General features: G+C 31.7%; 1 protein-coding gene and 1 long non-coding RNA gene across 3 annotated transcripts; one reads left to right on the top strand and one right to left on the bottom strand.

The window, feature by feature from the left end:
• Positions 1–650: 650 nt before the first annotated feature.
• On the bottom strand, positions 651–5,258 carry LOC105833701 (diacylglycerol kinase epsilon). Of its 2 annotated transcripts, none has more exons than XM_012675649.3 (11): positions 5,081–5,258; positions 4,573–4,779; positions 4,070–4,241; positions 3,863–3,993; positions 3,400–3,547; positions 3,072–3,295; positions 2,851–2,996; positions 1,798–1,966; positions 1,542–1,722; positions 1,136–1,272; positions 651–1,069 (listed from the first exon to the last, which is right to left on the bottom strand). In XM_012675649.3, exons 2-11 carry the CDS (start codon positions 4,735–4,737, stop codon positions 950–952), a joined length of 1,593 nt encoding a protein of 530 aa, XP_012531103.1. In that variant the 5' UTR covers positions 4,738–4,779; positions 5,081–5,258; the 3' UTR covers positions 651–949. The 2 variants fall into 2 exon arrangements, with proteins under 2 accessions (XP_012531103.1, XP_012531096.1); XM_012675642.3 differs by having other exon boundaries at positions 4,573–4,782.
• A 1,105-nt stretch (positions 5,259–6,363) lies between these two features.
• Positions 6,364–12,012, top strand: LOC118646259. Its single transcript, XR_004963791.1, has 4 exons — positions 6,364–6,414; positions 6,721–6,784; positions 6,962–7,025; positions 9,977–12,012. It is a non-coding gene; the product is annotated as an uncharacterized LOC118646259 (long non-coding RNA).
• Positions 12,013–13,487: the final 1,475 nt, after the last annotated feature.

Consider the following 13,487-nt stretch of genomic DNA (forward strand, 5'->3'; position numbering starts at 1 on the left):
TTTAATATATACTCACGAATAATTTTTCTTTTTTTAGATATAAAATTTTAATACACATTTTATGCAATTAAACTTTCCGTAATAATTTATTTCACATTAAAAAATTTTTTAGTATATTTTAATCAATGTCTTTCATTATTCTAGCCATCTCGTGCAAAACCCAAACAGTTGTCAAGATCAATAAGAAATACATTTGACGTTCTGTCATAATTTAATAAAATTAATTTTCTGTTTCCTCTTTTTTCGAAAAGTAATTACTAAAATTTTTGTTCACATTATTTCTTCCTATTATTATAAAATAATTACAAATTCGGATTTTGACAGAAATTTTGCAACAAATAAGTTTCTAAATCATTTGAAATTAGGTACTAATAAATTGGATTTTATATCAAGAACAAAAAAAAATTTATATTGCTCTACTTATCGACTTTTCATGCGTATGTAACCAACGCTGCGTTCCATTTCACGCGTGCGCATAATGCATTGTTCATCTTTGTTTAACGTCAGACAAACAACAAAGATGCATTATGCGTGAAACGGAACGCAGCTCAAAATTTTCGTAGCACAATTTCGTCTCAATTAGCTAGACATCAATATTAGGCATGCAATAAGCAAATTGTTAGAGAAAGAAGAATTTCGTAAACATAATATTTTATTCACGTTTTATTTTATTTTATTTATATATTTCTATTATAAATATATAAGCATCAATAAATAGAATTATGAAACAGATTTCATAAAAGATATATAAAGAATATTTTTTTGTGAAATAACATTGACTAGAGTTTTTCATCTTTCCTTCTTACATCCTTTTTAATATTTTATATATCCAATTTGCCGTTATCAAGTAATTAAGTTAACAGATTTAGCAAATATTAGCTGGCATCCACATAGTAATATATAAATAAATGCAGTTGTGCAAATTCTCATAAGTTCACGCGACATACATTTAACAGTTGCTACTCATCAACATAGAAGCCTGATTACAGTATGTTACGTTGAATTCGCACGGATGTTGATACCAGGGCTCACCATCAACTTGCATAGCGCATGACCGCGATAATTTTATCTAAACAATAATGAAAAATATATGTATACGGTATCGTAGATATAAAAAAGATTTTCAAATAGATACCTTTACAGTATTAGCTTGGCCAATCCGATGTGGTTTCGAGAGACCTATTTGAAGCTGAGCCATGTGGAATGAAGAATAAAGTGCTACAACTTCCAACTTGCCATCGTTAATACTTTGGACTCCTGAATTTTTGTCGTCTGTCAAGCACAAGATGTATAACCGAGATTATTAAATTTAAATTGATTACACAACTCAACAAAGAAGTTTTTATTTAATAACTGAATAAGACCAATTATTTCCTATAATTTCTGGATGCTGATAGAAATCCGATTTTTAATTGTTCCATTACGTCATAAAAAATTTAAAAAATTTCCAAATTTGCGCGCGCATCAGCGTCCAAAAAAAAAAACAGAAAATAATTAATCCGGTGTTTTCTTTTATTGAACTGTTATTATTAAGAATTAACCTTCCATCCCCATTTTCCATAGGTCGACGCCGGCGGCCCAAGATGGAATGTTAAGTATCACTACGCTCTCAATAGAAGGTAGTTCTATCTTCTTGTCGTCTAAATAAACTTCTAAACTTTTATCGAGATCCTTACACTCCCTTTCCACAACTTGTTGCGTGCCAAAGCACAGGTACAACAGCTACCAACAAATACAGAGTGCTTGCAAACAGCTGTACTCATATCTTATAAATTTGTTTACGTGACGAAGGCATACCTTGTTAAATATTCTATGACTAAAGAGATAAAATCGACTCTCTCTTGTGCGATGAAAGTTCAAAGTCACTTGCGCGTCCACACCCACGCTTACATAATTGTACATAAATAAGTTGCGATACGATCCTCTGAATCCCAATCCGCCATGTGGTTTTATCATCACAGACCACCTAATCTCATAAACTATATATGTGTAGATCTGATCAATCGGTAATTTCAAAACCGAAATTAAACATTTCAGCGTCCAAAACAAAAAATGCACCTCTTAGTAACAAGACATATATTAATTTGATAGGGATACATTTATATCACTAGTACATTTACATATTACAAAGGAAACATTTGGCCTGTTCTCTTTTGCTGCACTACTGCACTGGTGTTAGAAGTTGCAACAAGTTAGAATAAGAAAAAATATGTTTGTCTCACTTTAATTTGTTGCATCAGTGCACCAATGCAGCTAAAAAGAATAGGCCTATTTTTAATAAAATCACAATATTACATTTATATATTAAAAGTTAAATCTTATAAAAATTCACAGAAAATGTATTTTTTTACATTTAAAGTAATATATAGATAGTCATAAAATTACTAGTTGTCATTATTTTTTCAAAATTTATATTCTTATATATTTTATTTTTAATTGAACGAATTCTCATATTTGATAACTTTTTTGACTTGGTGATAATCTTAAATAACTTTTCATTAACTTTAGTTTACTAAAACTTCTGCCATGTTAATTATCAAAGTAGGCAAAACTATTTTTAATACCACCTCTTTTTCAAATAAGATTTAGAGGTTATAGAATAATTATGAGTTAGTTTTAAAATATTTAAAATAATAACTGACTTTATATTAGAAAATATTAAAACTGTTTAAAACTAAAACTTTCAGAAGAAATTTCAATTGCATTTAGGCCATTTATATATTTACATTTTAAATTTATTGTTATTTTTAGCTCTTTTAAGTTTTTTTTACAAAAAACAGATGTCTTGTTCGCCATAATTTAGTTTCAGCTTTGAATAATTTAAAGATATACCACTTTTTAAATGTATACCTATCAAGTTTCACTTTCTCCGCTGCTTGAACTTGCCGCAGCAGTTCCATGGGGTCCAAATGCGAATCGTGTTCCTTTCCCCATCCTAATATTCTAGATAGATCGTTGCCTGTCCCCAAAGGAATGATTGCTACAGATGGAATAGGCTGTACCATATAAAAACATTTTGTTTGTACTCGAGCTTATGTGCATCTGAAAGTTCCGTATCAAAAAGAATTCACCTCCAGCTCGAGCTTGTTAATGGTATTTAATAACCAAGCGACGGTTCCATCGCCGCCGGCTACGAGTATGGTGGATGGGATTTTCTCTTTTCCCAACAAACGGCACCATTCGAGAGCAGCGACCGGATCACGTTCAGCTAAATCTACAATTTGCGCAGGATTCAATAACCTTCTAAACAAAGACAAAATCTGGCCTCCATCATTGTTTCCTGATTTCCTATTTCCTGGGCAAGGTGTGAGAATAATCAAAAAAAGATTTATCCAGTACCATAACTGTCTGATGTATTTTGAATAACTACATACTTATTGTTCCTTTCTATTCTCTTACCTACAACAATAATCGGATTCCAGTTAGGCCAGTTTGGTGGTATAACAGAACGAAGATGCAGTCTACGTCTCACTGTACTTCGTCGATTTATTACTTCTAAGCTTCCTGGTGGAATGATCATTAATTTGAACTTTCCAAAATCACATATCTGAAAAAAAAAGTTTATTTTTTACAGCTTGTTTTACTTTTTCGAAAAAATCGCGACATGAAATAAAAAGCATTGTATAACATAACAGTACTGCACTCTAAGGAATGCTTTTTTTCTTTTCTATTTAAAGTTACAATATGTAATTTTATATATTAAGACTAAGAAACTACTAAATTTATTATTAAATGACTATTATTTATATATCAAGTAAACATTTTTGGTATGACATTACGATAAGATCTCTCTTTAATTAAAAAAATTATTTAGAAAATAAAAAAAAATATATTAAAAAAGCAAAAAATTGGTAATAATTACTTCAGAGAGAGAAGATTTACATGTTTCATGAACACATCTCTGACACCAACAACACCACCAGTCTGTGAGACCAGGTTCAATGTCACATTCTTCTTCACAGATGTAACACATAGCAACAAGTGGCAAATTACCTTTAAACAAAAGTGTTTAAAGAATGTGACACATTTGAAATAATTCATGTATAATAATTACAGAGTGATAATACACCTTTAATCCAATGATGCTTCATCTGTTGATCATTATTAAGAGTTATAGCTTTGCATTTTAGCTGTTTATCAGCAAGCTTTACGCAACTTCGATCTGCGCACACACCACAAGAATCACAGAAAAGTGCATCAAGATTCAATAGTAAAGTCTCGCAAATACTGCAATAATACGCCTGTAAAACAATTTTGTATATTTAATAAATTTAATTCAATATTGCTTTTGTTTTTTGTAATCCACATTTTTTTCGTAAACTGTTATTATTTTTACTGTTATTCTTGTTTTTAATACTTGATACTAATAAATTCAATCCACATAACATAGAATTATACATTAGTACAATTAACTTTCATAATTTCATTGACATTAAAATAATTATTTTATATTTGAATTTATAAAGATAAGCGCCATATTTTTAAAAAGATACTCATTGTTAGAAAATAATAAATATTTTTATTTTATCACAAATAAGAAACATTACAAGTTTTATAAATTCTTAAAAGTACCTTGGTTGTTCCATTAATTGCCCTCCAATTATGTTCTTTTGTAACATCTCTAATCTGAATATGAGGACTACCTATGAGATATCGAAAGAAATTTATGGTAAATAAAAAAAAAATCATTGTAGACAATGTTGGTAGAACAATAGTATTCAGATCTTCGTTCCACATAACGTTGAATAATTTGTCAACAGGATTCCAGAAATTCTTGATCTTCTGAAATTAATATAATATTAAGCATAAGTATTATCATATTATTATAAAGAAACAGTACGAGACTGATGTAATTTTTAAATTTATTTGTAACCGAGAGAGAGAGAGAGAGAGAGAGAGACGAGAGAGCGGCGTAATTAATTTGCATACATGTGTAAAATGAGAACATCACGTGACAGTAGTTTAAAATTTTAAAATTAACAATTCATGATTTTTGAAATAACTAATTCTATTGTTAAAATGAAATGTAATGATACATTAACAGACAGAAAATAAATTTAATGATTTAATTAATACTTACGTTATGTGACGAACGCGAAACTACTTTTTACTTTTCAAGTCGTTTGTACATTGTATTCATGCATGTATATTGTATACATGCATTTTTTTAATGTCATCTAACCTTTACAACTGTTTTCGTCAAGATTGCTGATCATCAGGAACAGTCGACAGACAGGTTAATGTTTAATCACTGAACTCTCGAGACTCCAGATGGCGTCGTGACGGATTCAATGTTCCCCAAACCAACTGCAAAAAATATTGTAAATAAAAAAATACATTTATATAAAAAAAAAACCCATATTTTGTTGTTATTTTATATAAATTTAATATATAGATAAAATAATTAATCTAATAATATAATATTTAATGATATTATCGTTTTCATGATATATCGAATCAATTATCGATCAATGTGAGAGATCGATTTGACTCATATTTTAATTTTCACATACTTTCTATTTTTATTAGTAAAAGTAATTAGAATTTGTGAAACATAATTTAAACATAAATTAATAATAATTAGCCGTATTAGTGCAAAAAACGCAAAGTTCAAAACAGTATATATCGTAGAGGCACTCATCTTGACGTGTGAAGTTAGCGCTAGAGATGATCATCTCTGCCTCGAGCCAACTTCATAGAGTTCTCTATTATAGGGGTTCACTTTCTTTCCGGAACGGAACGGGACGCAGGACGGATCAGCTCCCGATCGAGTTTTCTTTGTCAATCATCTAATCGGTAACTATGACGCATATTTACCTTGTACTATGTTTGTTCGAACGCGTATTCCTCGTAGCGTAAATCGCGACGCGTGGAGCGGTCGCATGATTGTAACATGCGACAATAATTCCGTGCAAAAGTCGATCGCGCGGGAAAGGTACCTCCATTGCCACAGCGTTCTCTCTTTATTTCATTCGCGGAATCCGTGACAATCAATGGCAATCCCGAGGCGTATCGGCTCCGCGACGTGTAATTGATATTAAATGATGCTTACATTACGCCATATCGTAATATTTTAACGGTCGGAAAAGTATTTCGTCTATTTCTCTCCGAAAAGTAACGGACGCCGGGACAGGTCAGCTCTCGATCGAGTGACATTGCATCACTAATAATCGCTTCATCGATAATTAATCTTGCATTGTCCGAAGTGTATTCCTCATTTGACGTAGCTCGCGATGCGTAGAGCGGTCGCATGCAACCGTAACGTCTGTATATCCGTGCGAAGTTGATTACGCGGGAAAAGTATCTCCCTTTGTCATCTTAATTAACAGCGTTCTCTTTTTACTTGCAGAATCCGTAATAATTATCCTGAGACGCATTGGTCCTGGGGGCGGATATCGTTGCGACATTCGATTGGTAAGTGAAATTTACATTTAATTCGACATTGTAATAAGTAATTAAACGGTCGAATAAGTCTCACCGCGCTCCACGTCTCGACACATTTTATTTCACATTTCGGTATTTCTCGGATAATTATTCTCGCGAGCGATCGGAGCGATTGACGTGATAATCGCATTTTAACAATTGTTACAAAAAAGTGTTGTTCAAAAAAATTACGTCGGTCGATATATATATGGAAAATTCGTGTCCGCGCATAGAGTTGTATCAGGCGATAAAGAATTATTTTAATCATTTTAAATTACATTTACCTGTCATTTTCAGAACGCAACGAATGTGGTACGACCCGCCACGGATAGAACAAGTGCTATCGCAAAGTATTTAATCGGTAAGTCTTATTACGTTAAATTTGTGTCGTAATTCGCTCGAACGCGTATCTATACATCCATACTCGTTCGAACGCAAATCGCGATACGTTAATCGTGGCCCACAAAGTTGACTGTGGGCAGGAAAGAAACTTCTATCGCCATTCTTAATTTTTTTCTAATTTTTTTCTCATTTTCAGAACGCGATGAATGTGTAAAACAACCCGGCGCTATATAGAACGGCATCGCAATTCATCATAAGTGGTAAGTGTAACGTACACATCCCAGTAAGCAAGAAATCATTTAAGATTTTATAAATCATAAACTAATATTAAGATTTTATTTAATTATAACTCTATCAAAGTTTATTATAATATTAAAATAATATTAATATGTATTAAATTTGTTAATTCTTTTTATGAATTGTGATAATGATTTATTTGATGTTTTTAACATTTTTTTAATATTATACATATAGCATTTAAATGGAAAACAACTAAATTTATCCAGTAAACTAAATTTCTTTACATCTTCTGTTAAATGAATAAGATGATGAACATTATGATTTATAAATTCTTATCCATATAAATTACCAAATTCTTTTACAAAATATTATAATAATTTATTTGTTTTAATATATTTTGTTATTAAATCGTCACATGTTAGTATTCGAATAGCGCAATGTAAAGATAGAAAATGCAGATAATAATGCATTTTAAAATATGATTTTATTATCTATGGACCATAATGTAACAAAAAGTTTAAATTTAACCGCTTTTTATTAGTCATATTCTGTTATTAGTCTAAATTATCTTGCAAATTTATGACAAGTTGATTTATATATTAATTTCAGTTTTTCATTAATTGCATCGATATTTTTTTTATTAGACGAGTTTCATGAATGTCTTTAATCCACAAAATTAACAAACATTTTATAATTTCTAATATAAAATTATAGTTAAGACAATTCTAGAGAAAATTCTCGGTAGTTCTCGTATAGTTCCGTGCTTTGATATCGTTTTTAAACAGAGTTCTATTGTTTAAAATTGTGTACATAATTTTAAATGCGCGAAATCAGCACGACACTCGAATAAATGTATCGTGCTGATTAGTTATGACAATTCTGGCGACAGTTCTCGATAGATCTCGTATAGTTATGTGCTTTAACATTATTTTTAAACAGAGTTTTATCGTTTAAAATTGTGCACATAATTTTAAATGTGCGAAATCAGCACGACACTCGAAAAAATGGGTCGTGTTGAATAGTTACGACAATTCTGACGACAAATCTCGGTAGTTCTCGTATAGCTCTGTTTTGATATCGTTTTTAAACAGAGTTCTATCGTTTAAAATTGTGCACATAATTTTAAATGCGCAAAATCAGCACGACACACGAAAAAATGGGTCGTGCTGGACAGTTATGACAATTCTGGCGACAAGTAGTTTTCGTATAGTTCTGTGCTTTGATAACGTTTTTAAACAGAGTTCTGTCGTTTAAAATTGTGCACATATTTTTAAATGCCCGAAATTAGCACGACGCTCAAAAAAATATGCCGTTCACAACAGCGATTTTGTATTTAAACGTTTGCCAATAATATTTTGTGCCCGAAACCATTGTGCCTCAAACCACTTTCATATAGATTGTGCATAACATCTATACATTGATTTTCATAAACATGATAATAATCCAAATCATTGAAAATACAATTTTTTTTGTTCCGAAACGTTTGTTTTGTATATAAACATATTTATTTTTTAACCTTAGCATATTTTATTGTTCTGTAGTTAGTTTTATGTGATATATTTCTGCTAAGTAAAATCTCTAAAAATATTTTGAAGAAAACTTTGGACTAATCCAGGTATTTTAGTGCACTTCTAAATTATCATCTACTACAAAGCACAATGCAAAATAAATATGTTTTTTGTCAATTTGTATAAATAAACCATTTTTTTCCAGAATTTTTAATTCATTAATTACATGTTTTAAAACACTAATATTTCCATAGCAATATCTGTCAAAACTATAAAATAATGTAAATATAAATATATTTTCTACGCGACTGCCATATTGCGGTGAAATTTTAGCAATACTATAATATAAGCAAGCAATTTTATAATAACTAGCATGATTCCCAAGTTGATTACCAACTTAAAATTTATTTAAATATCCATAGAATTACTGATAATTACTAAATTATTTTATTTGAAGTTGTCCAACTTCCATTACGCAATATTGTATTTTATTTTTATAAGATTCTGATTAATTTCTAAATCTGTTTGATAATTTAAAATTTATTTTAAAATATTGGGAAGATTTAAAAATATCTGTAATTGTTTTTTATATAATTGGAATATAACAAGTTTTATCTTTTATCGTAAGTAATACATTATTTTGTTGTCTGGTTTTTTCAGTTGAAGTACATATAATAATCTGTGATAATAAAACATTAGGTATTTTCAAAAAAAGGTTCTTTTTTATATTTTGTATTAAACATTTAAATATTTTGAAATTACTTTAAAAGGATCAACTATTTCATTCAAACCACAATTAAAAATAATTTGTTTAAGTCCACGTAATAATTGCAAAAAAAGATTCTTAAGAGTTTCTAAAATTTTTTGTATATCACATTTGTTTAAAGATAAATTATCATATAATTGAACAATTAAATTGTTGGGTTGTTATGGCAAGTTCTTTAAGAAACGATGAAATGTTTTTATCTTCCAATGTCTTATTGTTTGACGAAAGGCACATAATATTTCCTATCGTATCCTTGTGTGAATGGATGCAGTCGTAGAGTAAAATTTTGTGTTTTGGTTAGAATCGGATATACTTATCTTTATTGTGTGTATAGTTGAAACATTTACTAATTTTTTAAAATATTTATCAAGCTCATGAGTAAAAATGTTTTTTATAAAACTACCTTTTCTGTGAAAGGTTCGAAATCATTTATTAATATAACAAATAAAATATTTTGTTTATGAATATACTTTAAATGACATATATATTTATGAATGTTTTTAAATATCATATTATCAGAATAAGGACAATTTGTTGTTAAAAATTAATAATTTGGCTGTTTATATACATCATATACATTATCATACTGTTTGTAGTGATACCTAAATAAATGTCTCGTTATAATTCACATTAATTTGTATCAAATTGATTATTCTATACACTATTTTAATTTAAATTTTATGTTTGTGTGTTACAGTATTATCGTTGCTAACTAACGATCCGCAGTTCTGAGAGGAGGAGGAAGTCTAGGAGAAGCATCAGGCTTCGGCACAACATTTGGGTAGATATAATTTCTTTTATATTTGATAAATATGTTTAATTATATTTTTAATAAATAATGTTTAAGAGCCTCATTTACTGTCAATAAAAAAGTTATTCTTTCGTGTGCGTGTTACATCCACGTTTGGCCAAAAAAATGTACATGTGTATAATTTAATTGCGTTCTGAGCTATGCACATGAAATGTTAATAACAGAATTATTTGTTTTGTATTATATGTATGTGCTATTGAAGGCAAATCATCTCGTTTACTCTTATGTAGCACGGACACGCACCAAAAAAGACTTTTTTATTAACAGTGTCGATAAATGGGTGAGGTCACGTGTAGCTTTACATCCACGTTTGGCGCTGATGCTAGCCAAATATTAGTCGCACGAAAAAAGCCGTGGCTGCCGTTCTCAGGTTTCTCTCTGATTATTAACCTCGATATGGTTCTCTTTATTTAAAATTTGACATCACTAAATGTTATTAAAATTTACTAGATTTATGTTATAATTTAACAAGCATTTGTTATTTAAAGAAATATAAAACTATAATTTTTGTTTTTGAATTTTACAACATGGCAAAATCATATTTGGTTCTGTTTTATTCTTTTCAAAGACTTGGAGACTTTTTTGTTGAATGTCTTTACTGTATAATTATTTTTACATAATTAAATTATATAATCACATATAACAAGTTTCATTGTGCATTTATTGTGCATCTGTTAATTAATTATTAGATAGAAAATTGTTTTAAGTCAAAATATATATAAAAATATAGTAATAATTTAACGCTAATTATATTCCATTAGAAGTTTTATTATAATATAATTATAATATAATTAAACTAAATTTAAAAAAGTAATTTTATATTTCATATTAAATGCTGCAATAATTAAAATAAAAAATTAAGTAGTTATAATAGGTTGAATTCCTAATATAAACGAAATATTTTTTTAGAATCGATTATATGAAGTTTATACTAATTAAACAAAACCCCATACAAGCTCCTGCTCGCTAACGCTCTCTCAGTAAGCATTGCAACTAAAGCAAATTAAAAGCTCTAAGAAAACTTGAACAAATAATAATAAGAAAATATGCTAGTTAATTATCTAATAAATTGTCTTGTTATCCCGTAATTGCATTAATAATTACAATACTAAAATAAAATATTTTTGTGCATTTATATTATTATAATATTATGTCAAATGTGTTTTTAAAAGATATGAAATTTTGGAATAATATATACTTCCTAAAATAATTAAATTATTTGCAACAGAACGTTTCTTTCTCGCGTATCGAATTCCTTGCGATCTCGTCGGTGTTTTTTATCATAGCGAGATGGCGCTCCAACGACCGCCAGAAAATTCAACTGATGAGACCGAGTCATCATCATCATGACCAGGATCACTTCCTGTGTTTGCGGTCTCGTCCGCCTCTCGTTACTGTTGACCTCCCGACCGATCTGAGGCTACTGACTTGGCTGAAAGGAAGACACGCGCTTACCGCTGCTGCCGAGAAACAACGGCTGCCGTTTGTAAATTGGTCACGGTCGTGTACCGCGGCCCGTCGGTGACTCTTTCCTAAAGTCGTCAGCCAGCCCGACGTCGGCAAACACGATCGTGAGGTCGCGAAGCGGGTGAACGAGTTGACGTGACGCGCATCCGAGCGTGCGAGACTCGCAAGATTGATCTATCATTGTCTTGTCTGGCCGCCGTCTGGACGGTTGATTGCCATCGGGGCAAATATTATTATCTTCCCAGAATTCCCGCGGCCGATTACCGATTTCGCGTTGTCTCGCGCTACATTGCACTCGTGCTGCTTTGTACGAGAACAGGGGAAATCCAAACAACTCCGTCCGATCCCCCTTAGCGTAGGAAATTACGCACGAGTTATCCGCTTATCTCGTATTACGAGGATTAATTATTGATGAAAAAAAATTAATTTTCAAACGGTTTAAAATTAATTTTAAAAATGCTGGAAGCTTTTACATTTTATTTTTTAAATACGGAAAATACAAAAAATTTAAGAAAAATAGAAAGATGTCTTTAAACAGTTTTCAGTTACATTAAAACAGTTTTTAATTGTCGCTGTTAAAAAAAAAAAGATGAGTAGAAAGTAATTCAGAAGTTTTCCTATAATATCGCTTAGTTACGTAATTAATAAAACTCACAACTTGAATTTACAATAAAGTGACGTTTTGTCAGTTTTGCAACTCGCTATAATATTTTTAGATTTTTGACGAAGTTGGAAAATGCGATCATTAAATTTGCATTTTTATTTTATTGTGATGCATTAACATTAAAACAACCGGCATTAATAAACGTACACCTATTTCTATTTTTTGTTTTTATTTTTAACTTCTTTACATATTTGTCATTATTTTTAATTTCTTTAATATTTAAATAATTAATCTGAAACTAAAAACCATCTTAATAGTTTTTGTAATTTAATCTAGAAATTTGAAACTCGTCATTTTGACAGGTTCGATTGTCTCGTGCCAACGTGTAAAATAAATAATTGTAGTTGTACTTATTTATTCCGATAATCCATCACTATTCCCCGGCCAAAAGAAAAATTGATAGGGGGAGAAGTTTAATTTACCTTCTAGCCAACTTGCAACAAAGTTTCCACTCTCTTTGTCAAACGTGGAAGGGCAAAGATCTGAAGCGCATCGCGAGGCAGAAGAGGACAGAGAAAAATGGGTGGAGAGTAGTCGAAAAATTGAAGTTCGCCCACGCGCACGAGGGAAGATTAGAAAGGGTTTGTGGCGGAAAGGGAGAGCGCGGAGGAGCGAGAGGCGGGGAAATGAAGAAAGAGAGGAGAGCGAAGTTCGCGGTGCGCGCGGCTTGATCGAATGCGGATGTGCGTGCAGCCGGTGGCCGGTGGTCGACAGCCCACGAATCGGGGGAAAATTATGGGTAGGTCCTCTTTCGTACATGTCGGTGGTTCGATGTTATCTGCCTTCACCTTCCGGGAATTTCGCGTTATAAATAGGAGGGCCGGCGATAGGTCGTGCGTGCTTGCGCGTGTGTATGTGTGCGTGCGCGTGTGTGTGTGTGCGTGCGTGTATGTGTGTGTGTATATGTCCCGGGTACTACTGCACCCGGAGTTGCAGCGAGTTTCCCTCTCTGATGAAGAGAAACCGTGAAAGCGGGGCGAGGGATATTACCCGAATATTCGGCAGCCGCGCGATTTATGCACCCCCACGCCTTTTTGTTTTTTTGGCGCCGTCGCCTGCGCCGCGCCCGCCGTCCTGCAGGACTGCAAAATGGAATTCCAGCCGGCGCGCACGAAACCCGACCGCCGAAAGGGCCGCTGGCTGTTTTTAATTGCCAGCAACGCGGCGATTCGTACGGTACCGCCCCGTGCGGAACCTCCGCTCGTTTCACTCGTCCTCCCCCTCCCCCCCTCCACCCTACATTCAGCCCCTGTAGCTCTCACCATG

This window comes from Monomorium pharaonis, chromosome 6 (assembly GCF_013373865.1).
Source record: "Monomorium pharaonis isolate MP-MQ-018 chromosome 6, ASM1337386v2, whole genome shotgun sequence".
In the NCBI taxonomy this organism is placed as follows: Eukaryota; Metazoa; Arthropoda; class Insecta; order Hymenoptera; family Formicidae; genus Monomorium; species Monomorium pharaonis.

What these genes read in the sequence shown, in the direction of transcription:
- LOC105833701 (XM_012675649.3), bottom strand. Translation starts at nt 4,737, where the DNA reads ATGTGGAACGAAGATCTGAATACTATTGTTCTACCAACATTGTCTACA. An exon ending in GAGAAAGTGAAACTTGATAG is followed by an intron (nt 1,967 to 2,850) that starts GTATACATTTAA and finishes TTATGAGATTAG; the next exon opens with GTGGTCTGTGATGATAAAAC. An exon ending in GTCATAGAATATTTAACAAG is followed by an intron (nt 1,723 to 1,797) that starts GTATGCCTTCGT and finishes ATTTGTTGGTAG; the next exon opens with CTGTTGTACCTGTGCTTTGG.